The 26,409-nt window shown below is 39.4% G+C and overlaps 1 protein-coding gene and 1 long non-coding RNA gene across 2 annotated transcripts; both read left to right on the top strand.

Annotated features, from left to right (window-relative positions):
* Positions 1-572: 572 nt before the first annotated feature.
* Positions 573-1,274, top strand: LOC145659249 (uncharacterized). Its single transcript, XR_014125249.1, has 3 exons — positions 573-612; positions 964-1,040; positions 1,190-1,274. It is a non-coding gene; the product is annotated as an uncharacterized LOC145659249 (long non-coding RNA).
* Positions 1,275-23,179: 21,905 nt separating this feature from the next.
* On the top strand, positions 23,180-25,905 carry LOC145659166 (uncharacterized). The gene is made up of 7 exons (XM_081720311.1): positions 23,180-23,221; positions 23,646-23,937; positions 24,029-24,068; positions 24,290-24,460; positions 24,708-24,839; positions 24,962-25,383; positions 25,812-25,905. Exons 1-6 carry the CDS (start codon positions 23,180-23,182, stop codon positions 25,194-25,196), a joined length of 912 nt encoding a protein of 303 aa, XP_081576437.1. The 3' UTR covers positions 25,197-25,383; positions 25,812-25,905.
* Positions 25,906-26,409: the final 504 nt, after the last annotated feature.

The following is a 26,409-nucleotide window of genomic DNA, read 5'->3' as shown; positions in this document are numbered from 1 at the left end:
TCTTAGTAAGTTGCTGCTGAAGCTCTGTCTCTCTTTCTCTCTTTCCCCATGCCTCCTTCCCTTCCTGTAGGAGTGTGGATACACCACTGGCGTTGTTGCCTGATGCACCTCCTTTGGAAGAGGACACGGTCCACTGTCAGAACTGGCAGGAGACAGTGGAGCCGCACACACTCGCCTCTCTCGGCTCCCGGGAGATCGAACGGCAGGCTGTCATATATGGTAAAACAGCAAATGTGGTGCACAGCAACTGACTATAAAAGACAACTCCCAGTACACAGTTAACATGTAAAATGAAAAAAAATTATTTACTGATCTAACTTAAACTAAATAGCTACTAAATCTTTTGAACATACAGTATTCTATTTATTATGCACATATGGTAATTCTATCCTGACTCATGAAAATGTGGAATTCTGAATTGTGTAACGTTTGTAAGAAATTGTAGTGACTTTGCTATATCCTCTTCCTCAGAGCTGTTCACAACGGAAGCATCTCACCTGCGGACTCTCAGGGTTCTCGATCAGGTGTTCTTCCAGAAGATGAGGAACCTTTTGACCGTCAAAGAACTTTCCTGTATCTTCCCCAACCTGCCCCAGGTCTACAGTCTTCATGGTCAGTCTCTCTGTACGCGTGTGTGTGCGTGCGTCCAAATGTGCTCCATTTGTCTTAGTGTGTTTTCAAACCTACATTTCTGAAGCCTACTTGGTGTCTAAATCATAATCAAGATTAAAGAAGTGTAAAACCCACCCAAACTGGGAATTTAATGACAGAACAATATCAGCTATCGGCACCATGCCATTACTGTCAGCAGGTATGGACTGGAGGCTGTACATGTTGTTTCTGCAGTGGCCTTCATGACACAAGTAGAGTTCTGTTGCCCACTGACACAACTTTCTAACAAACCAAATATACACTGGCTCGCTTAAACAGATTCTGTTTTGTGGTGTTGCATTTGTGTTTCAGCGAATCTGTGTGAGTCCATGAAGAGGCTGAGGGACTCTCCTATAGTTCAAGGCATCGGAGACATCATGGTGTCTAGAGTGAGAGCTGACTAATGTTACTCCCTTTCTAGTTCACATCATCTTTTGGTGCTGTCTAAAATGAAGGGGTTGTTCTGTGTAGTGTGGGATATACTTGTTGCTTTACTTTACTTTTCAGAAGCTCATGTGTTTGTGCGTGTGCGTGTTAGTTTGAAGACGCTGCAGGAGAGGAGTTCCAGGAGCAGGTGTCTCACCTGTGCAGTCAGCAGAGTCAGGCACTGGAGCTCATTAAAAATAAACGCAAAGACCCGTGTTTCGCGCACCTTATACAGGTAACACTTTTTAGAGGTATAAAGCCTTTGGACAAACCTACAAACACTAGAGCTTCTGCCATATTTGTTAGTGGGCTGGGTTGTGAATTGGTTGACCCATATTTTGAATTGGAGACTATCCAGTCTTTTATATTTGACTTTTATTGCAGCACATAAATTGTAGTGATGCTGTTTTAGGTATAAATTGGTGTTGCAGTCAACAGAATCCACATTTGGACTTAGATGTCCTTGGCTCATTCGTGTGTGTGTGTGTGTGTGTTAGGAATGTGAAGCCAGCCCTCACTGCCGCCGGCTACAATTAAAGGACCTTCTAGTGTCTGAGATGCAGAGACTAACCAAATACCCCTTGCTGCTGGATAACATCATCAGACACACAGAAGGCATGTATAGAAACACTCACATACAATGTATTGAACCATGAAAACACTTCAGTATACACACACATACCAGCTTACCAAGGAGGCAAGCACACACACCCTTTCTCCTGGATTAACACTAGTATGTGCCCCCACAACAGCTGGTTCTCCAGACCTGCAGACATTGGTGAGGGCACAGGCGTGCTGCCGTGGGATACTACGAGCTGTCAATGAGGTCGTCAGGGAGACGGAGCACCGGCGACTGCTCAGCCGTTATCAGCGCAGGCTAGACTTGTCCCCTCTGGAGAGGCAGGCCAGTCCTGTCGCTGCTCAGTTCAAGGTACGGCCTTACTATGTATCCACCATCTGCCTTCCAAACAGCTTCTCTGGTCTTGGAGCACCTGATCCAGAGTATGAATTATTAACTATATTCTTTTTCTATGTAGAATCTGGACCTGACCACTAAGAAAATGATCCACGAAGGACCGTTGACTTGGAAAGTTAGTAAAGATAAAGCTATAGGTAAGAGATCATCACAGCTGAACAAATCACATTTTTGTTTTTCCTCTTGCAAATGATTACTTGACAGGTCCATTCTCACTCTGTGTGTGTGTGTGTGTGTGTGTGTGTGTGTGTGTGTGTTTCAGACATTCATGCTCTGCTTCTCTCAGACCTGTTGGTGCTACTCCAAAGGGGTTCAGGTGACCGTTTGATCTTGCGATGTCCTGCGCGCTCACTGGGTGGGGTTTGGGGTAGGAACACGGACCTCAAAACCCCCTTTTGCCCCGTTGTTCGCTTGGATTCATCTCTTGTCAGATCTGTGGCTACAGGTATATTTGTAGTTATTCTTACAGCTATGAATAGCCAGAATAGATGAATGGGTCTGGAATAACTATGTCTTTATTTTATTTTTAAAAAATTAAGAAGCCAGTTACAAATTGCATTTGGGTTAGTTTGAATACATTGTTTGACAACCTGCTCTTCTCTATCAGATAACAAGGCCTTGTATGTGATCAGTACATCAGAGAGACAGATATACGAGCTGGTGGCTGGGACTTCCTCTGAGAAAAACACGTGAGTTTGTTTTTTGTCTCTCTCTGACCCACCATCTTCTCATCAAGGTCAACCAGTCAGCACTGCTGTGTCTGTTTTGTGATAATATTTATGGTGTCAGGCCATTTATGTTCAGATGATTTTAACAACATTGTGCTATTGTAGAAATTGGGACCTGATGGCTTTAGCGATGTTTCCACAGATGGAAGAACCTGTTAGAAAAGACCATCTCCTCGGCCTCTGGAGGCATTGAAGCCACCGAGCAAGGATCAACAGCTCCGTAAGTACTCAGGATTTTGAAAGTTTTCTAATGCTGCTGTAATGCTGTTAAGAGAAGGCAGAATTTCAAAGATGCACTTACAATGATTGGACTCCTGACATCTCCTCTAGGTCTGCGGTTCTACGGTTGCATGGTAATCAAGTCGGTCGTCTAGGTAAGCCCATGTTTGTTTTTGTTTGTATACAATGTCATAGGATTTGCTCTCTGTGGTACTTATGGCTGATGCCTTTGGTCCCTAGATGGCTCCCTAACAGAAGAGTCTGGTTCTATAGAGAGAGATTCACAGAGTGATGATGAAAATGTTCTCACACCTACTATCCCAACTGACCAATCAGAAGCCTACATGCATACTGGTGGGCAGGGTTATGTGGGAGGACAAGCTAAAGTGGCTGATGCTGCTCTTCAAGATGGTAAGAACTTGTTACACTCCGTTACACAGTCATTGTTGCACTATGATAGTTAAACAGTATATTTCTGGTGGTGGTGGTGGTGTTTTTATAAATAGAATTTTAGCAGGCTCAGATATTTACCAACTTTTTTGCACCCTTTGTGTTCTGCCAGTCAGGACACTAAGACTGTTGATCCTTGGATCCTTGGATCCTTTAGAGGCTGCCAGTCAGAAGCAGAAAGTGACATCATTGTCCTCACAGCAAGAAGGGCAAGAGATGCCTTGCCAGTCACCAAAAGGCCGTTCACACCTGGAGATGCTGAGGCATGAAACGAGGCCCTGCCAATCACGAGCAAGGATACGGCAGCGCATGATAAAAAATGTAGATGGAATCTTTCAAAGAATGGAGGGACTGATGAAAAAGCTGCATCAGCTTAGGGTAAAGTGGATATATTACTCACTCTCTCTCAAACACACACACACACACACACACACACACACACACACACACACACACTATCATTGCAGCTAGCTAGCACTTTCATGTTATGTTTTAAAAGAATGGCTTTGTGCACTTGTGAGATCCTGGTTAACTCCTTGTTTTCATTTTCATAGGAGATTGAAGCACTGTAGACTGCTCACAATGGTGAGAAAAAGTTACCTGTCAGTCAGTTCAGATGACTGGGTCTTCAGATGATCCATGGGTCTTCCTCCATTATCAGGACACCATCTATTTATCTTGGGTCGAGCGATGGTAAGTGTGTCAAAGAAGCTATTTTTAAATACTGGGCCTAAATCTGTTTAATGCTGTACCACAATTCTTTTTGATTGTACCAAAAAAAAAGATCTAGTCTGGAATCACTGGGATAATTTGGGTTGGGTTGAGTTTAAATGGAGCCCACTGTTATCACTCATAATCCGGTTTCAGTTGTGAACTGTCTTTTGTGATGTTTCTTTAACCCAGTCCCCCACTGCGAGTAAGCCTGAAAGGCTGGGCCAGGCCAGCACTGAAAGCATGCCTAGACTGCTCATGCAGTCCTCCACCAACGAGCTGCTCACATGCCTGGGTGTGTTCTTGTGCCGGCGTTGCTGCCTGCTGAAGGACCTGACTGCTGACGAGCCTGTGCAGTGGCTGCGCATTGTGGACCGCTACGTGACACTGACAGAATGGCAGGAGAAAAGCTTCCTCATTCCAAGCACCGTGGTCTTTCTCTACATGCTGTGCCGCGACATCATTTCAGCTGAGGTGGCCACCAAGGAGGAGCTGCAGGCCGTGCTGCTCACATGCTTGTATGTGTCTTGCTCCTACATGTGTGAGGAGATCAGCTACCCAGCCAAAGCTTTCCTGGTGGAGGAAAACAAATGGGGCCTTCTGGGCCCGATCCCTGGACATTGCTAACCGCATGAGTGGCAAGATGCTGCAGATTAACAATGACCCGCAGTATTTTTGGCAGGTCTTCACTGACCTGAAGAACATGATGGTTCATTAAAGGATTAAAGAATAAAATATTTTATTAATTAAACATTTTGTTAAAATTTAATTTAATTTTAGTTAAAAAAAACAAACACATAACTGCAAAGTCAGTTGTTATAATGTGTGATGTAATTTCTCCCCACCTAGCGTTATTACATCTCCTAATCTTACCAAAAATGTGCCACTTGATTTAGTTATGTTAACTTGATATCAAAGATGTCAAAAGCAGCTTTTAATGTCAGCTGATGCTTGTTGGCATAAGCATTTATAAATGTTCAAGTATGTTTATGTCAATTGTCATTAAGGGCTTATGTGGGAGTCATCTAGCACTCTGAACAGTGCCCTTCAGTAATGTTACCCAAATTTCTTATCTGCACCATCAAATGAGCTCCACTAGACCTAATCTGCCATATGACAGCACTCAAACACTGCCAGTTTGAAGTGGTTCTGCTGTGCCCCACAACTCTAGATATGTCTCCCTATTCTGAGGGAAAACGTTTATTTTCACAAAATGAATTCTATACTCAGCTCAGCAGTGAGAATACTGTGAAGTAAGAACTGAAGCCTGAACCAGGCCTAAAAGCTATTTAACTTTGTGGCTCAAGGTGAAGATGCACTGACATGCAAAACAGCTCTCTGTTGTATTGTGGTTGGGTGGAATGAGTCTTTGATAACTAAGATTGTAACTAAGATTGAAACTGCTCACTGCACTACAACAAGTACACAAGGTGCAATGAACTTGCTATGAGAATGATCTCAGTAAGTAACTCAACAAGGATAGGCTCATCATGATGCATTAGCTAACATTCGGCACTCATACACAAGGGTGAATGTTCAATTTTCATTCAAGCATCTCATGGTCACAGTCTGTAGCGTGTACAAAAGGAATCTAAAGGAAAGGTGTGAGCAAGTGCATCTTCCACTGATAAGAGATGTAAATTAAGACTCGAATTGTAACGTTAGAAAAAAGTACAATTCTATCAATTTATTTAAGATGCCACACCTTAAACATTTAAAGTTATTGTTATTTACAGTAAATTTATTATAATGCAAAATAATTTTAAAATGTTATTACAGTGACATCTCATGAACTATTACACAATTATTTTACAAGGGACAGACTGATTGACTAAATTTAAAATTAAGAAAAGCTTAAACCAATTTTAAACAATACAGAAACTCTACATATAGAATATAAAAAGTTAATAACAACAATCACAATAATAATAAGAATAATAGTAATATTGCAAACAAGGATGACAATAACAATCACAATAGTAATAATAAAGTCAGTGTCTTCGGCTTTTCTTCTTAGGCTGTTCAGGCATGGGTTCTCCACTCATGTCCACTTCAAAGTGCGGCACGAAGCTGTTGAAAATTGGAGTAGAGAAGCTCTCAGTCACGTCGAACTGTCCATCAGGCTTCACTTCCTCTCGCAGAGTCAGACAGAAGAGCGCTTCCCACAGGCGCTGCTTGATCCTGCGGCCCAGTACAAGGCTGTAGGGCTTGGCCTGTCTGGAGGGACTTTAAGTTGAAGTTCAAGTTCAAGAGGTTTTATTGTCATTTCAGCTATATACAAGTACACAACAAAAACGAGACAATGTTCCTCCAGGACCATGGTGCAACCTGAAAACAACAGTGCAACAGACAACATGCTACACAAGTGCAAACAGTCCAATAAACTGCAAAATGTCATTAAATAAACATTAAATAAACAATAATAAATATAGGACAGGACAAATACAAAATAGAAAATGAGTAGACAGTGCAATTTAGTCCAGTACACAGTACTGGGCATATGTAAAGCGAGTTGTGCATAGCATTCAGTGATATTCTACCCTGAACATAGCAGTCACCAGTAGCAGCCAGAACAGTTCAGAGTACAGTGCTGGTTTAGTACAGTACTCTAGCAGCAAGTAGGATAATGTGCAAGACTGCAACAGGAGTGCATAGTTTATTTGTGTGACGTTTGACTTCAGCACTAGTCCAATGCAAAACAATGTGTGAGTGTGTGTATAGATATGTATGTATGTATGTATGTATGTACGTGTGTGTGTGTGTGTGTGTGTGTGTGAGTGTGAGTGACTGTCTATAAGCATGTATAAAAGTGCCCATTTTGGAATCTGAATTGGAATTGGAGTTAGCCAGAGTTCAGGAGTCTAATGGCTTCTGGGAAGAAGCTGTTGCACAGTCTGGAGGTGCGGGACTGGATGCTGCGGTACTTTCTTCCAGATGGCAAAAGGGTGAACAGTTCATGTGAGGGGTGTGTGGGGTCTTTCACAATGTTGGTGGCTTTCCGGATGCAGCGTGTTAGGTAGATGTTGGTGATGGAGGGAGAGAGACCTCAATGATCTTCTCAGCTGTTCTCACTATTCTTTGGAGGGTCTTGCGGTCAAAGGTGGTGCAGTTCCCAAACCAGGTAATGATGCAGCTGCTTTTGGCCAATGTTTTTTTAAAAAGAGATAAGGAGATACCAGAACAAAATAGAAAAGCAAATAATAGAGGAAGATGGCATGGGATGGAGGGATGGAGGGATGATAAAAGACGGGTAGTAACGGATAATTTATTCTATTCTCTCAGCTATTCTCTTTAACTAATTCTGAAGTCTGCATCTTTATTTTCTATTTGAATGTTAACTTTACGACTATCTGATTGGGGTTTAGGAACGACACTAGCGTTGATTTTGATTCTAGCCACAGTTCTAGTAATAAGCAGTGTTACAACTCTACATGCAAAGTCACTGAACAGTTGACTGTTAATTCTGTAGTAAGCATAATGCAAAAAATACAACAACATATTTTGTTGTGATTGAAAAAATTACGTCCTAAATACATGCGTGTAAATACATTGACATTAGTATTTTTAATTAATTTCTAACATTCAGAGACATTCAGAGGTGTTTCTATTAGGCCCCAGAGTCAGCTAGGTCTCCACTCTCTAATTACTCAATGAACCTCAATGGTTTCCAAATCACATCTTCTCTAACAGTTAAAGATCTTGGAGTTATGGATCCCAGTCTCTCGTTCGAAGCTCACGTAAATAAATAATGTTTCTAGGACCCCCTTTCTCCACCTTAGAAACATTTCAAAGATTAGGAACATGCTCTCCACACATAACGCAGAAAAGGTAGTCCATGCATTTATTACTTCAATATTGGACTACTGTAATCCCTTACTATCTAGCTGTGCTATTAAGTGCCTAAAGTGCCTAGCGAGTTCAAAATGCAGCAGCCATAGTTCTTAATAGAGCTAGAAAATTTGATCACATCAATCATATCTTAGCTACTTTACTTTGGCTCCCAGTAAAATTTCGTATTGATTATAAACTACTTTTAATAATTCCAAATGTGCATTAGACTTTACAGTAACCTAAGACAACCCTTTTGCATGAAGGGAACTGGTAACTATGCTCACCCTCCATAATGTGCAAAAGATATTTAAAGTGTAGGACAGTCGAAGCATTATGTGTGCGTGTGCGTGATGTTATTAACATGACAGTAAAAGCTCACCATTTTTAAACGGGGGCTGATGGACTTTCCATTTATGCAAGACTTATGTCAAGAGTACATGTCAAAAATTAGAGACGAAATGAGGTGCTAAATGCTGCAATTAGGCATACAGCAGTCAAAGGCAATTTGGAAACACACTTAGAAAACAAAGATCATGATCTTTGATCATGATCAAACTTTCAAAAAGCTTCTCAACGTGACGAGAATGTGAGGTTTAGGTTCATCTATAGTGTTTACAGTATCAATGTGAAATATGGCTATTGAGGTTAGCATCACGTAAGAGTGTATATGTGTGAAACATCTTCGTCGCCATAAATGTTGTGTTGTTACATAATTAAGCAGTCCATCCAGTTTCATTTACTTGATTTATTAGCAACCTGTGTCCACTGTCTAACTCAAGTATTTTTTTTTTTATTTCCTCCATGTTGTTTATAATAGGCCTACAGTAAGAAATCATTTTAAAGGTGATCGCCATTTCTCCCACTGTACACTGTTGAAGCATACAAGTTTTTATTCAGTGAGAGATATGTCCTTTATGGGTGACATGCTACATTTGTTACTGTTTTCACTTAAACAAGGAAAATCATACTCAAAACAGATATATAAGTGGACAGTCAGGGTGAAATAAGTAACATTCTCCTTTTAATGTTATATTTTAAAAAAAATATTAAAGGTCCTAAGTATGTCAGTGTTTTAGTTAGTCTTTTGGCCAATGTTTTTTTTTAAAAGAGATAAGAAGATACCAGAACAAAATAGAAAAGCAAATAATAGCATGGGATGGAGGGATGGAGGGATGATAAAAGACAGGGGTAGTAACGGATAATTTATTCTATTCTCTCAGCTATTCTCTTTAACTAATTCTGAAGTCTGCATCTTTATTTTCTATTTGAATGTTAACTTTACGACTAGCTGATTGGGGATTTAGGAACGACACTAGCGTTGATTTTGATTCTAGCCACAGTTCTTGTAATAAGCAGTGTTACAACTCTACATGCAAAGTCACTGAACAGTTGACTGTTAATTCTGTAGTAAGCATAATGCAAAAAAATACAACAACATATTTTGTTGTGATTGAAAAAATTACGTCCTAAATGCATGCGTTATAAATACATTGACATTAGTATTTTTAATTAATTTCTAACATTCAGAGACATTCAGAGGTGTTTCTATTAAGCCCAGAGTCAGCTAGGTCTCCACTCTCTAATTACTCAATGAACCTCAATGGTCTCCCAATCACATCTTCTCTAACAGTTAAAGATCTTGGAGTTATGGATCCCAGTCTCTCGTTCGAAACTCACGTAAATAAATAATGCTTCTAGGACCGCCTTTCTCCATTTTTAAATTGACTTTATTAAGAAAATTCAATTCAATTCAATACAAACACTCCATCACAAAAACCTCACAAACAATATCTACCAGAGGGAACAGACTACCTTCACTCTATACATTAATAATTAACAACACAATTTACATCTGAAAATTAGGTATACATCATCCATTTATATGTCCAAAAGAGTCCAGGGAATTTTTCCTCTCATATCAAACGTCTTCAACCTTTTTAACTCACACACAATCTGTTTAAAAACTATTTCTGCAGGTATTATACATTGCTCAATAATCATCTTACATCGTGTTTTCCAAATCTTCGAATTTGTCACACAAACAATCATCCAACAAAGGTCCTTCACATTCTCAGTCAAATGCTCATTAAAAACTCCATACCTAATACTTTTCCTGTTACGATCCCATTTAATCCCAATACGTTTAATTTTCTTCCAAATTTCAATAGTCCTTGTGCACTGCAGTAATAAATGTTCTATCGTTTCATCGGCTATGCAATTATACATCGGACATTCCTTTGTTGTAACAAAACAACTCCATTTGACAATACACCGTACAGGCAGTCTTCCAACAGATATAAGCCATGCAGTATCTCGAACATTTTCCGAGATACTTTTAGACTGCACATTTTTAACACAGGTTTCACATTCTGTCACTGTCAGACCCTTATAATTGACATTCCCCCAAAATCACAGTCTTGTATTGTTTTATCTATCATTTTATTTGGGGACTTATTCCAATCAATATTAAGCTGCCTATATTTAAACAAAAAATCTCCATATAGTAATTTAAAATAAGAGCATGTTTCCTTGACTTGCCCTCTTTTCTTTCCACTGATTTACATCTCCTACCCAAATTGCTTTCCAAAATATAGCTTTCGTTACATTTTTGCAAAAGGCATTTTCTAATTTCCGAGCTAACTCAACTCCCCCTAATCCGCCTTTATCTTTCGACTTGTACATAATTTCCCGTTTTGTCACTTCTCTGTTATTTCCCCAAATAAAACAAACACACATTTTATTCAACCTTTTAATACATTTCTCATCCGGAGGGAAAACCGTAGCCAAAAACAACAATTTCGACAAAACAAAGGTCTTAACCTCCTGTATTCTAGTCTTATAGTTTGACACCCTCCATTTTCCCAATTCTAGTTTAATTTCACACTCCTTCTTCTCCCGCTACATCTACCATTTACTACCATCAAACCTAAAATTTTAATTTCATTTTTTATTTCTACATCTGTTGGTACAGGTTGCCCATCTCCTTTCCATACCCCTTCACTTTTACTTTCATTTAATTTCGCTCCAGCCACAACTTCATACATTTCAAAGTGTCTCTTAACTATATGAAACTCATTTTGATTCTTGACATAAGGCGTCACATCATCTGCGTACGCAGATATTTTCCATCTTTCCATAACTAACATTTGAACACCTTGTAATTGCTGATCATTTTTAATTTTATATAATAGTGGCTAATAGCGATGACATATAATGCAGCACTCAATGGGCATCCCTTGTTTAACCCCTCTATGTATTTCAAAATCTTCAGTTAACACACCATTAACATTAATTTGTACTTTTGATTTACTATACAATAATTTAATAATATTTACAAACCTCTCTGGAAAACCATACTGTTCCAATGTACACCATAAGTAGTCTCTAGAAATATAATCTAAGGCCTTTTTCTGATCCTTTACTATTATATTAAAATCCCTCTCAGACCCTTCAGTAACCAAACTCCTTATTACTCTTAAACTATCCCACATGTATCTTCCTCTTATCGCACATATCTGTTCCAACTCTATGATAGCATTCAATATTTCTGACATCCTATTAACAATTATTTTTGCACAAATTTTGTACTCCAAGTTCAATAGGGTTAACCTGTCTCCAATTATCCAACTTACAAGGATCTCCTTTTTTATATATTAATGATATCACACTATGATAAAATGAATCATGCAATTGCCCCCCATCTAATGCTTCATTAAAACATCAGCTAGAAGATCAGCAATTTCACTAACGCAAACCTTATGAAATTCAGCAGGTAAACCATCGGCTCCTGGAGTCTTGCGTATGTTTAATTCCTCTATTGCTCTGATAACTTCTTTTTTCCTAATTAATTCTTCCAACTCCTGCAGCTCCTCCCCTTGAATTCTAAAATAATCACTTGGAATGTAAACCTAGCCGAGGTCCACAACGAGGTGCAATTTGTAAAAGGACTTTTTTATTTCTCTCAGAGATAGAAATCTGGAGAAATAAATATATAAATGTATTACCCCCCATCAGAGGACCTTTAGAGCTTTATTATTAAAAATAAGACAGACAGATGAACAAACGCAAAATGTATATAGAATATTTTTAAGCATTCGCCATCTGCACCATTACAGGAATGATGTGCGTGTGTGTATGTATGTATATATATATAAAAAATAAGACAGACAGATGAACAAACGCAAAATGTATATAGAATATTTTTAAGCATTCGCCATCTGCACCATTACAGGAATGATGTGCGTGTGTGTATGTATGTGTATATATATATATATATATATATATATATATATATATATATATATATATATATATATATATATATATATATGTGGTTATGTGCGAGTACATGTATGTTGGATTAGAGTGTGATATTTATCGTTTATTGATTCGCTCTGTATGGATTTGATCAAAGGTGTCCAGTCTAGATTATTGGTTCTGTTATTGATTAATTCTGAGAATTATTCTATAGATATATAGTCTATCAATAGATTTTTCTATTGGGTGACACTAACATTATTTTTTGTTTTCCAGTTCATGAGTATGTTTTTTTTTGTTTGCTGTTTTTTTGCAATAATATTTTTATTATATCAATATAATAATGTTATACATAGTATCCTGTCATATTGGTTGATGATATGTCTCCTAGGAGACATAAAGATGGTGTTGGATGGATATGGTTATTTAAAGCATGGTATATGTTGGTGATGACGACTTGCCAAAATTGCTTGATTGGTGTGCTCTGCCATTGTGCGTGAATGTAATCGTCAGCTGTGTTTTGAGTAAAGTATGTACAGATTGCTGAGCTTGTGAAACCAATTTTAAACATCCATGTGTAGTATAATGTACTCTGTATTATTTTGTACTGAATGCATTGTAGGTTAGTGTTGCTGTCACGTGGTAATTATTATTACACATTTTAATCCAAACTGCAGCGTCGGGGGCTGGTAATAAATCTTCTTCCCATTGTCTCGATGGGAGGGTAACTGTAGAGATTTTGATTTCACTATTATTTTGTATATCTTAGATAATAGGTTTTTTGTATTAAGAATGTTTGTTTATAAATTCTGATATGGATGTAGGTATCGGAATTGATTTTTGAACACATAGGTGATTTTAGCTGATGGTATTGTAGGAACTGGGTGCTTTCTATTCGTATTTTGGGGCTAGTTGTGGGCGTGACATGAAAGAAGTCTTATGATAAATATGTTTAAGGTGTGTAATGCCCTTTTCTATCCCAGATGTAAAGTTTAATATTTTTGTTCATGGTAAAGTCTGGATTGTTCCAAATGGGAGAATGACTAGCTTGTGTGAGTGTGGAGTTTGATATCTTGTGGAATTTCCACCAGACTGTTAGTTTCATGGCCACCTTCAAACTGTCGAAACATGGAAATTTTTTAATATGAGTCTGGGCACATTTGAAAAACCTGCCGCAAACATTACTGACATTATATCTTGTTTATGTGATTGACTGTGTTCGTCTAGCCACAAGTACTTTTTGATTTATTTATTTTTTAATTTGGTAATTTTATATATAACAGCAACAACTGACATCTTAAGTTTTATGACAAAATGTGCAAACAAGCTGGCCTGAGAGGTTTGTAGTGGGATATGACTCAGTGCATCTCTGGTGCTGCTTTTGATGAGTACAGTGTCATAAGTGTGTCTGTCCAGCAGTGCAAAGAGGGGATACAGCTTCTTCTCCCAGAGGTTTCCAATAAATATGTAGATATGTTAGTATGTAATAGAAAGACAGCTGCCCAGCCTCATAGTCTAGGTACATGCCTGCATTCCTGGGCAATTGTGTCAGGGGCAGAGGGGTCTCAGGCTTGGTGCAGGTGTACAACTTCGGGGTGTTCCTCCAGAGCACCCAGAAACCCTCACAGTGGCTTTCGCAACTTGCTCAGACTCAAATCTGAATATCGGCGTCCGAAAGGTCTTAGAGAAGAACAAAAAACACAATACATTTGATTAAATCGTTCCAGTATAAATATGGTTATCAACATGCTTTTAAAAAATATACTTCCATGGAGATGGTGCCCTACAGGGTGGTGTTGGAACAGTGTGTACAGACTTAGTGTCATGTTGTGGGCCGCCCCCCTCCTCAAACATATTGGTGTGTGTGTGTTCGTCTGTGTTGCCACACCCTCTCGTGTCGTTCGCCTGTTCTCTGTTATGTGTAATCGGCTTGGGTGTATATATGTCTCGTGTGTCATAGTACGTGTGTTGGTGTTTGAGATGTGCATAGTGTTTGAGCTTTGTTGTATGTTTTGCATGTTTGCAAAAATAAAAGTGCGTTTCATCGTGCCTCGTCCCCGCATCCTGCTTATCCTTGCAACGTCACAACTAGACCACTTTAGATGTAACTTAGAACCTCCAGTGACCTCTGTATGTGTTTCTTTAGTTGTATGAGCTCCACTGGAGGACTCTGAATAGTTGACAATGGAAGAGGGCTATATCAGATTCACCCCTTCTGCCTCGGTGTGACAGATTAACACACTGCATTAACGTTTAGCAATAAAAAACATATGATAAACACAGTTTAGAAAATATTACCTTGTAACAATTCATTCAGTATATGAACTGTTTTCTGTGTCCTTATGTCTATAAATTAAAAGTAATAAAAAATTTAAATGATAAATAAATTACAATAAATGTATAAATGTTCACAAATAAGAAACTACATTGGTCTGCACTTTTCTCCACAGATTCAAGGAACTCATGAAAGTTGGAAGCTATAGAAACACATAATACAGAATTATAGACTGACTGATGTGTGAGCAGAAAGATCACTGTGATGTTCTCATATCTAAAGCACTCAAAGCATTGATGTTATGTAAATGAACTGTGATCTGATTGGTTTAAGGAAATAGATTCACCTACTTTGAAGTTCAAGTTTTTATCAAAAGGTTAGAACTGGTTAACTATACTTTGTCTGTTCTGCAACAGGAAATTTAAACATTTATATCCAAAGTATTACGCGATAGAAATCAATTTAAGACTACCCGTTATTGACCGCTAGATGGGGGAAGATACGAAGAAATAATTGAGTCCAGATGCTCCTGCCCGACTTTACGGTGAGACTCTGCTTTTACGTCATTAAAACGTTAAAGAAAAAAAGGCCGCCATATTTGTAGTTCCACAACGTGAAAAGGCGTCATTTTGTATGCCAAAGAATGAATAAACACCATGCCATGCCTTGAAGACGACGAAATTGCAATCTATTTAGCTAGCCATAAGAATAAGAATAGCTGTTTGATTTACATAATCACAAATATATTGCATGTACATACATCTACATTTCAGCCGATCAAAATGTTTCACGTACTTATAACCGCAACTTTATGTTACAGCGGTCATATCAGAGATTTACCAATATAAAACGCAACAGGTGTCGTGTTCTGTAATAGAACATTTTAACATTCATATCCATATTACACTGCAGAAATCAATTCAAGACTGTAGAGTCGTCGTACCAAATGACGTAAACTCAATATAAACCCGCTGACTTAATTTAATGAACAGTATTAAGATAATGAGTGAGTACAGCGAGTCTTGTCTTACTGATGCCTGTTCTAACTGAACATAGGCAGACTCCTGCATGCTGACTGGTCTAGTCACCAAACACCTGCAGCTATGGCAGCTCGTAGCAGGCAGTTACCCCTGCCATAGAATTAAAAAGATTCAATTTCAGCAAATGTTAGCGCATTTGACAAGGGGACAGAGACAGAGCAGGACGAAAACCCACCCTCTGTCGACTGAACATGTGCGGCGGAGGATGAGCAATGACTGGCCCATTAGACCAATCTTGAAGCGTGTCGAATTCTGCATAGAAAGTGACCAAAGCTGGAGGTTCCCTGCACGAAGATCAGGCACTAGCAGGCAAACCGAGCATTGCAAAGGCCATATTTGAAATTCCCACAATGCTTTTCTCACCGGGCGTATGTCGGGGCAATAACATTGTCAGTTGGTCCTAGCAGACAATTATCAGCATGACAAGAGTCTTTCATATCAATAAATTCTGACAAAACTTTGAAAGCGATAAGCAGTGGTTAGCTCGAAAGTTATTCATAAACAAGCATGTTGAAAATTACGAAGCAAGAGACTTAGATCAGCTGTTGTCTCTATCGATGGTCTGAGTGAACCATGTGTTCTTAGCATGCAGGTAGGGTCTAACGCCTTCTGTGCTGAGTTGCTGTTTCCAGATTTTAAAAATAGAACTCATTGTTAAACGGCATCTGTAATAGTTAAGGAAAGTGCGTTATAAGTATAAAGTGTTACAGTAAGTGTTTTGGCCCCTGACTGCCATTAGGACAAGCCAAGACAACCGCTCACTACGTTAGCTTATCTACTTGTTAAATCAGCCTGAAATTAAGATACAGCTAAAAGTGTTGATTTTTATACTAACATTTTAACAACTTCAGCCAAAGTATTCAGAATGTAAATGTTTGGTCTAGCAGGTATGGCCCACAACTGATGCAGAGAGTGCATGACATGGCAGAGGGGATTCATGTTGGCAAAATGCCCTCCTACGAATTAGTCCCAAATACTGAAGCAAAAAAGAGGCCGAATTCATCTGATGGAAGTAAGTCTAAAAAGGGCTTCTTGATGATGTTACCCTGGTGACTTGCATTCTTTCCAGATGCTCAACAACCACTAAAAGTAGTGCATTGCTAAAAACTACTACTTGTGCTGGAGGTGTTGAAAATATGGTTTCCTTGTCATTGTCAGTTTGATTTTATAAGGTTCTACGTGGGTATCGATAGGAGCTGAAACTGTGCATGTGTTGCCCCTCTGAGGAGATGAGCCAATGAGGAAGATGCCCGTGTTCAAATTTGGCTCTAGACCACGCTTTGAGCTGGTGCACTTTGTCAGCGGTTGAAGTTGCAGCAGCATTGGCGGAGTGGGACGCAATGGGGAGAAGGAGAGCGAGAAGGATCTCAGGAGTGAGAAGCTGAACAGCGGCAAGCAGCGGGAGGCTGGAGACAATGCCTCTCCTCTCCCTTCTCTGACACAAACACAGTCACGTGTTTATATACTCACATAATCCAAAATCCAGCATCTTTTATTTGCTGTTAGCTGGCGAAGAGTAATCAGTATAGTCAGATTCCTTTAATGTAAACACTTGGGAAAATTCCTGCCATGATACCACTTTGGACACAGGGAAGATTTGATAGTAAATATTCTGGCAGGGACAGGCCATGACGACTAAGGAAAGTTTATAATGAAGGTTAATTACACCATTCCATAAAATATAGATTCAGTTAAAATGATCAAACTTTTAAGTCATTCACTTTTATTTTTATGTAGCTAACCCTTTCTTACCGACTTAGTACAATGACAGGAGTTAATCAGAAACGCTCTCATTGGCATTTCTGCTTGAATTGGCTTGACTTGGAAATGGTTGGCTGGAAAATTCCTGCCATGAGATCACTTTGGACACAGGGAAGATCTAATAGTACATATTATGACAGGGTGAGGTCATGACTGCTTAGAAAAGTTTATAATGAAGGTCATGAAAGGTCAGTTTTGACTAATTGCAAAAAACACCATGTAAACATTAGAATGGGAAAGTCAAGCGGTCTGAGCGAAGCGAACTGCGAACGAGGCATGGAACAGACTAGCCAGGACCAATATTTTGAAAGTGATCAGAAGAGGATGACATCAAGAATCATTCTGATGATCAAGTGGCGCACGGTCAAGCAAATTGCAGCCAGATACAATGCTGTTGCTCCAACTAACATGTCTGAAGGCACACCATGGGTCCTCTGAAATCAGTAGATGTTTGAACAGAAGGGCTTACCTATGTATTGGTGACCAAGTGCATCCCTTCATGCAGCTGCTTAAACTATGGCAGAAGGACACTTTCAACAAGACAAGAAACCCTGCCGCAAGGGTTGTATAATCACGGATTTGTTCCAGTATCAAGACAGCAAATTTTCAATGTTTCCCTGGCCTTCACAGTCCCCCAGAGCTTAATGCTATAGAACATCCCTGGGTAAAGGTATAACAGGCAGTTTAGAACATGTCAGTCACTCCATGTAATTTGAGAGAAAATTATCCTAGGAAGATTGGACCAAAAGGAAAAGCACATTTGGTAAATATGGGAAAAAGAAAAACGAAAAGACAAGATCCCTGCCAGAATATTCACGCAGCTTGTGCTATTGTTCACTTGCTGCTGTCGGAAGGGTGTTAAGAGAAGGAACACGACCTCAGAGGATGACTTCTTTAAGGGTAAGTTCTGACCACAGCCACCACTTGGATGAACTGTGTGTGTGTGTGTCTGAGAGAGAGAGATCTACGTAGAAGTGTTCTAAGTATCTATACAACGCTAATAAGACATTTTCTGTTACTTTTTAAACAGATACTAGAAGAAAGTATTTAATGAAGAATTACTTGACTACTGAGGGAACTGAATCAGCCATAGTAAGTAAAGTAGAACCAAGACAAATGATTTAAAGCCAAACTGAGGCAGAGGGACAAAAGCCACCAAAAAATGGAAAAACGGCTATGGTGAACAGTGATGCTCCTTTAAATTGAATGCTTGTACTTAAGTACACTGAATGTCTCTGAATATAAATTACAAATGCATTTCAACAAATGTTCGAGAAATTAATTAAAAACACTAATGTAAATGTATTTAGAATATATTTAGGACACATACATTTAGCATATGCAATCTTTGTCAGTTACAGGAAAAAAAAATACTGTTGGTGGGTTTTTTGTTTGTTTGTTTTACATTCTCCTTACTATAGAATTAACAGTCGACTGTTCGGTGACTTTGCATGCTGAGTTGTAACACTGATTATTAGTATAATTGTGGCGAGAATCAAAATCAACACTAGCTAAAATGACTGAGCGCATTGGAATTTATTATTCCAATAGCCACAATTTGAATGGGTCTACGGTACCTTAGTGTGTCAGGTTCTGTTTATTTCTGTTGAACATTTGATGTTTGGGGGCACATTTTTACATCATTAGGCCTGCAGGCTATGTGATAACGGCTATGCGATAAAAATTGTATTTGTTTCCTTTCCAGTCCAATACAAATTATAAATTACAAATGTATCAAAATGTAATTAAAGTCATATTTCAATTAAATGTATTTAAATACTGTTCAACAATATTTCTACTCATATCTACAGGTTGGAACCTAAAGATATGAATTTCAATGAGAGGGATAAATGTATTGAGGACCTGGAAGCCATGTTTGCTAAAGTGAGAAAGTCTGCAGTGGAGCAGAGCAATCCTAACGCTTGTTTTCCATAAATTCTCACAATGCTATGAACTATGGATTTCAAGTAGATGTAATTAAATATTGCTTAACACTGTTTCTCTTCATAGTTGGAGGTGAAACTGAATTCTTTTATAAAGATGGAATATGGTTCCTGTGAACATGATATGGGCCAACTGATTGAGGAGATGGAATCCACAGTTGCTAGAGTGAGAAAGTCTGCACATGCAGCAGAGCAATCCTAACACTTGTTTTCCATAAATACTAACAATGCAATTAAATATGCATTTTCAAGTAGATGTAATTAAATATTGCTTACCTTGTCCCTTATTCCCTTATGCAACAGGAATCGAAAAGAAAGGTGTGAGCAAGTACACCCTCCACTGACAAGCTCCTGTTTTTTAAGTGTAAATGGATTCTGTGACTTGAACAAGTCTGCTCCTTCTCTCATCCAATATAGAAATTGCTCACCGAACTACAGTAAGTGAACAAGGTGTAATGAACTTGCTGTGAGAATGATCTCAGTAATTAACTCAAAAATGATAGGCCCAGAAGTGTTGATTTTTTTTTAAGTAGGAAGGATTTTGATATTTCAAGCTTGCCAGCAGAACTAGCTAGCCTAACCTGGGATGACAGCCAATGCACAGCATCACAGCTGGGGGAAACGGATGTGAAATGTCAGTTTAATTGGCAAGGCTCAAGGAAACAGGGTCCTGTCCCTTGACTGAGGTTGATCTAGAGGTATTTCAAGAAACTTCTCAAGCACACTTTAGTGGCAAAGAACAATATTTTCACTTGAACAGGGACCTCAGATTAAAAGTCTGATGCTCTACTGACTGAGCTATTCAGGATAGAAGCAATATCAGAAACATTACAAGTGTAATGTACATGTATGCAAAGAAAATTGAGTTCATGTGTATCGCATTAAGATGTCAATCTGCCTATGGAACATAACACCTCTTACGAGGCTCGATTTTTGCTCTCAAGCTGCGATGGTTTTGTCATGTTGTCTAAGAGAAGAGGCTTTGGTCGGTGGAGTGAGTCTTTGATAACTAAGATTGTAACTAAGATTGAAACTGCTCACCGCACTACATCGAGTACACAAGGTCTAATGAACTTGCTATGAGAATGATCTCAGTAAGTAACTCAAAAAGGATAGGCTCATCATGATGCATTAGCTAACAGTCGGCACTCATACACAAGTGAATGTTCAACATTCATTCAAGCATCTCGAGGTCACAGTCTGTAGTGTGTACAAAAGGAATCTAAAGGAAAGGTTTGAGCAAGTGCATCCTCCACTGATAAGAGATATAACTTTAGACTCCAATTGTAACATTAGAAAAAAGATGTACATACAGTCCATTTGTTTAAAATGTTCTTTGATGTGAAGCTCATATTATTTTGCCCCCACTTACGCAGAACTTGATTGTTGGAAGAATACAACAGGGGAACTTTCAGTTGTACTTCACATGACTGACACTGTGTAGACTTTAACTAATGTACAGTTGTGTAGATTTACAGTTGTGTACAATTAGAGCAAGTGACCTAAGCAACATGTATTGCATACACAGTTTGCCTTAACAAACCTATCACTTCATCATGGTCAGAATATTTGTTATAGATACATGTAATGCTTCAGCATTGCTACTAGTTCTAATACACTCAAACTAGTGCACCAGAGTGGGTGATGGTAATGGTACTGTTAGAAGCAAACCTATATGACTGGGGTTGGGCTTCCACACACTGTCCCTTTCTCCCAATTCACAGAGCGGAAACGACTCGTTTTCAGCCTGTTTTTTTTTTTTTTTTTTACACAACCAATTTCCAACCTCTATAGATATTGCTTGGAATTCAACAGACACCTGTTGCTACTGCACCTTTAAGACGGATGTAAGATAAATGAGCTCCTTTATGATTGGCTGCCCTGTATTGTGCTTCATTCAAAAGGTACTCAGAGCTGAAATGCCTGAGAAAGGCAATTTAAGTGGGTGTGCTAAACCTCTATAGGCTGAATAGGCAGAGATAGGTAAATAAAGTGTTCTTGTGACATTAGAAATACAAATTTCAAAAGGGGCATTTTTGGCAGCTTAACTGACATAGTTAAGAATTTTAACATTTAAAATATATATATTAAAAGGAGAATGTTACTTATTTCACTCTGACTGTAAAACAGTGCATATTGTGTTAAATGGGATTTCCATCCCATGTTTTTAAGGCTGCCTTATGTATAAATAAATATGCAAGAATGCAGAGCATGAATAAGTCGGTCTTCCATTCTGTATCACATACCTACCCTTGATAACACCGTGGTAACTGGAAAAAAAACCAACCCTTTTTACTCAGTTGTCACTACTTCCAATAGACTTCACGCTAATCTCATAGAAGTCCACCCCTTTCCGTGTCCTCCGGAAACAGCACTTCCGTTGTGTTGTGACAGGATTTGTTCCTGAAGTTGTATGCGTTTTCTAAATTTGCACCGCATTTCTAAAGTGTGTTACCACTTTGATGAATATGCTTTGTGTATTTGCAGCACGATGGGTTTTCCAGGACACCGTAATTTATGCATGTTTAATTCCATCTTTTATTCACGTACTAAGCCCAACTCTATAGGCTAATATTTATAAAACCGAGATAACCATAGAAACGTCTTCATCTGTGCTTGATACTTTCACGGAAAAACGGAACTGCTGCTTGTCAAGCTTGTTTCATCAGGTTTTATATCATCGTCATGACGTGTTTGAATTGATCCCAGACATATGCAGTCCTCATCAAAATCCATTCAAGTCCTAGGCTGTGAGTAAGCTATGTTCTCTCTCTGGTCACAGTTGGCAAATAAATTATGCATATAGATTGTGGGGAAAACACTTTAGCACGTGTTCTCCAAAGAAGTGTCTTAATATGAGCTATCTAGCTAGTTCCAATGTCAACTGTAATCATAACACTGGGTTTCTCTCTGTGCTCAGGTGTCTTATTTGCATGCCAGTAACATGTTAGCGATATTGAAGTAGTGTGATTTTTTATGTTGCCCGTGATGAAAGGTGACAGCGAATAAAAATCCAAACATTTTTTTTGTTCAGGTCTTTTTAACGGTCATAACCCACACATATTTATCTAACAAAAAAATCAGGTTCCCTAAACTATCCCACATGTCATACTGAAGAAAAAAAAATCACTTGTTGCTAAGAGATAGTAGAAGCACAGTAATCCGCTACCTGTAAAAATAACTGAACGTTACAACTCTGGCTTTGAATACATTCTTATGGATTCTATTTACAGTGTGGTTATACAATAAAATAAGTTGTACATTAAAATAATTGTAATTATTTACAGGTGCACACGTTTGCCAGAGCGCAAGACTAATTGCGTCTTAAAGTAACAATGCTTATAGATGTATGTCTAGAGAAATTAGGGCGCAAATGTAAATTTGTAGCCAGTTATCTATGATAAAACGTAACCTGTCATATTTGGAACATTTCTCCTTACCACAGGGCGAGACAGTGAGGATTTTAGGAAAAAACATTACGCTACCTGAATTTACCAAACTATACTGCGGAAGTTAAAGAATCTTAACGTTTGAAACGCTTACACACACACACGTAAATAATATTTATTTTCAAGAGGGTGACAACGTATGAGAACTGAGAACTTGCATCAGTAATGACAAAATAATACATATTCAGAACATCTAAGAGTCAAAACTCCGTTTTAAAACAAAACAATGAGGTGCGCTGTATCGCGAATATCAGTTAAAGGACCTGTAAAAACCATATTTGATATTTTACTTAATTCTCTAATCGAGTAGATCACAGATTCGAACAGGATGGGCTGTGTTTGCTCGTGTATGAAGGTATGTATGTTTTTTCCTACACTTTGGGAACGATTTTAAATACGATAATCTGAAAAGGATTAAGATTTATTGTGCATGTCACGGAACGCTTCCACTGGTCACGTGGTATGGCCCGCCGCGTGCACTGGGAGTTCTTCGTTGACTGTCTCGTGCGTAACCTTGGCTATGTTGTTCAGCACACACCTGCATCGGTTTACTCTTGTCATGTTTGTATGTATTTAAACCCTTGTTAGTGTGTGCCTTATTGTCAGTCGTTGATCATTGTCACGGTCACAGTTTGTGTTATACGTGAGTGCCGGTGTCTGTATCGTATGTTAATAATCCTTAATAAACGTCTCCGTGGAGCGAGTCTGTACGTCCTGTTCCTTGACCAGCGGCACTCGGGCCGTTACAGTGCGTAACTAATTAGCATTTTCCTGTAAAAAAAAAAATAGCGCAAATGCAGATGATTAAAAAGTTTTGTTTTGTTTTTTTTAAATCAAAATGAGATTCTTGTAAGAATACCGAGATATCGCTAAGTCGCGATAATACTGCATATACAAATCAATACGTTTCTACAATGCTTTTCTACAGAAGAAGAAGAAGGAGAAAACGAATAGAAGTTGGTGGAGACACATAATCTCATCCTCCAAAGTGTCTGACTCCTGCGTGGCATTAGACGGTCACGCCGCGAATGTGACCACCTCCACTTCTTGCCCCTCTTCCTCTGAGGGGTCCCTGATCTTCAGTACTGCTTCTTCCTTTTCACCTGTGGACATATCCCACAATGCCTCTTCTACCCAGTCGTGCCTTCCTGGTCAAGCCTCCTCCTCCTCCTCCTCCTCCTCATATGAGTCGCTCAGGACTACAGCAGTGATTGTTCCTGGTTAGAGCTCAGCAGATTTGATCATGTTGTTCAAATGCATAGTCTGTTTTTGGTTAAGGACATTTACTCCAAGTTTCTGTTCTCTATACAGAGGCTGCAGATAAAGATGTGGACTCCGTGCGCATTGAGAGGTGGGTACATTATCAAAATTCATCTTCGTGGCAGAGAAAAGTGTGGCATGGTGGTTACCCAATGGCACTGCCATTGTAACTTCCTTAGGGCATAAAACGAGAAAAAACATCATTGTATTTTTCATTCTTCACACCTTTATCTGTCTAAGGGTTGTTATGTGAACATTTTGTGCATAACTGGCCACTCTGTATTCATCTCTCCCTTCTTTTCTGTCTCTCAGGTTTCCGGCTGTTCTGATGCAGGCAGACACTCGTGTTCAGCCGCGGAATTTATTGCGACAGCTGCTGCACGTCCTCAGGAGTAAAAGGATGCGTCAGATTGGTCAGGGTGAGGGCCAAGGCCACACCCCCATCCATTCCGCTGTCGAACACCTCAACATTCGGCAGCTCGGGTAAAGACGAGAATACACACCGCGTTTTACTACACAGCCTATTAAGAGTAGATGATTTTACAGTTTACACAGGTGAAGCTCAGTCTTTTTCTCCTATACAAATACAAACATATTGTAATTAAATGAGCAGTAAGTCATTTAGCAGTTCTTCTTCACATTATGAAACAGCCATTATACTGACATGTAGTGGCCTGGATGTTTCAGAGCTTGTGCACTAAATCTATTTTTAACATGGATGACCTGTTAGGTTTCCCAACATTGGGAACAGCTGCTATATGAACGCCACTCTGCAGTGCCTACTGAGTATCTCCTGCTTCTGGAGACCCATCAGAGCTCAGTCATCCTGCTTGACGGATCCTTCTAGTTGCCAGATGCTCAGGTACCCGTTCAGAACCAGAGGCTTCACATGGGTCTAAATGAACTGTTTAATCATGAGTGCTTAAGGAGGTGCTGTGATGCTCAGAGATATAAACCACTTGGTCTCCCTGTTGCTGTGTGTAGATGTTTTTCAGATCTGCAGCAGGCCCAGCTCACCACTCGCAGCACAAAGCAGAAGGTGCAGCTCCTGGGAGCCCTGCTTGAGTGTGTTTCAGCCCGCTGCCCTGCATTCGAAGAGGACTATGAACAGGTCCAGCTAAATGGCCCCCTCAGCCATTCAGAACACATCAGAACCTCACGCAGTACCCTGCAGGAACTGCACACGGCCACCTTTGTTTTCTCACCGTGCTGCTGTTGAAGTCCAGGAGCAAATCCTCCTCTGATGTTCTCCTGTGCTGTCCTCCACAGGATGCTCATGAGTTCCTGATGCTCTGCTTACTGCAGCTGAAAGAGGAGGGAGAGAGACTCAGGGCCTCTTTCTTCTCTTACATCTGCCCTGTGGCAAACTTTGAGTTTCATATCAAGTCTGTGCTCACATGTACCAGGTAATTAGGTATCACTGTTGCATATCTCCTTTGTGTTAATGGACTGGTCTTAACCAGTCTTAACGTGTTTGTTTAAAGTACATTTTCTCACCGAGAGTAGGCGCTTTCTCCGGACATCTCTGTTTAAAGTATTCATGAAAGTTTCATAACATACATAACTTAAATATGAACATTTAAAATGCTCACAAGTTCAGCTTGTATTCATTACATAGCTTTCAAATCTCAGAGTGTGTGTGAGTTTGGGAAAACAACAGACATGGACTGAGCATTCTAAATGTTTTCTGCTCTGATGCTTCACATTAGATAAGATGTTATCTACTTGTAAAACTGAGCAAATTAGCATGTGATAACTCACACACTGTATAAGGGATGCAGGAGATTATTTCTGTGCAAATGTTGTAACATTTCTGTTCTCCATTTTGTGAAAGCTGTGGAAAGCAGAGCTGCAGAGTGGATGTCTACAACCACCTCTCTGTAAATCTGAGCCCTGCTACGACCGACAGCCTACACACTTACTTTAAGGTCGGTCACCTCACACACCCTCTTTGGATAAGGCTTCATTACCCTGTTGTAAAGGAGAGAATACAGTTATGACATGCTACCATTTTGATTTTATCACTCTCAATGAAAGGGTCTCTTTCTTTTTTCAGCCAACACTACTGGAGCGTTTTTGTGAGTGTGAAGCAGGCTGCGAGGCAACTGAAGAGGTGGAGTTTTTCACACTGCCACGGTGAGTCTCGTCTGACGTAGATGACCTTAAAGAATGAGTTTTAAACCAGTCCAACACACACACCCTCCTCCACTCACACACACTTCCAGTCCTTAAGTCACTTTTCCTCTTGGAACAGTATTTTCGTCCTCCACCTTAAGCGGTTTGACATGCTGGGCCAAAAGCTCTCAGACGTGATGGACGTCCCGTCCGAGCTGGATCTCTCTGCCCTTCCTGGGGTGGCTTCTCTCAGGCAGCAGTCGAGGTGAGCTCGTACCATCAACCCGTGCCCACATACTTCTCTGTCCACCCATTCC

Source organism: Electrophorus electricus, chromosome 9, assembly GCF_041902795.1.
Source record: "Electrophorus electricus isolate QZ-2024a chromosome 9, ASM4190279v1, whole genome shotgun sequence".
Taxonomy (NCBI): Eukaryota; Metazoa; Chordata; class Actinopteri; order Gymnotiformes; family Gymnotidae; genus Electrophorus; species Electrophorus electricus.
This window is presented reverse-complemented; position numbering and strand designations above follow the sequence as displayed.

What these genes read in the sequence shown, in the direction of transcription:
- LOC145659166 (XM_081720311.1), top strand. Translation starts at nt 23,180, where the DNA reads ATGGCCCGCCGCGTGCACTGGGAGTTCTTCGTTGACTGTCTC. An exon ending in TACAGCAGTGATTGTTCCTG is followed by an intron (nt 23,938 to 24,028) that starts GTTAGAGCTCAG and finishes TTCTCTATACAG; the next exon opens with AGGCTGCAGATAAAGATGTG. An exon ending in GACTCCGTGCGCATTGAGAG is followed by an intron (nt 24,069 to 24,289) that starts GTGGGTACATTA and finishes TCTGTCTCTCAG; the next exon opens with GTTTCCGGCTGTTCTGATGC.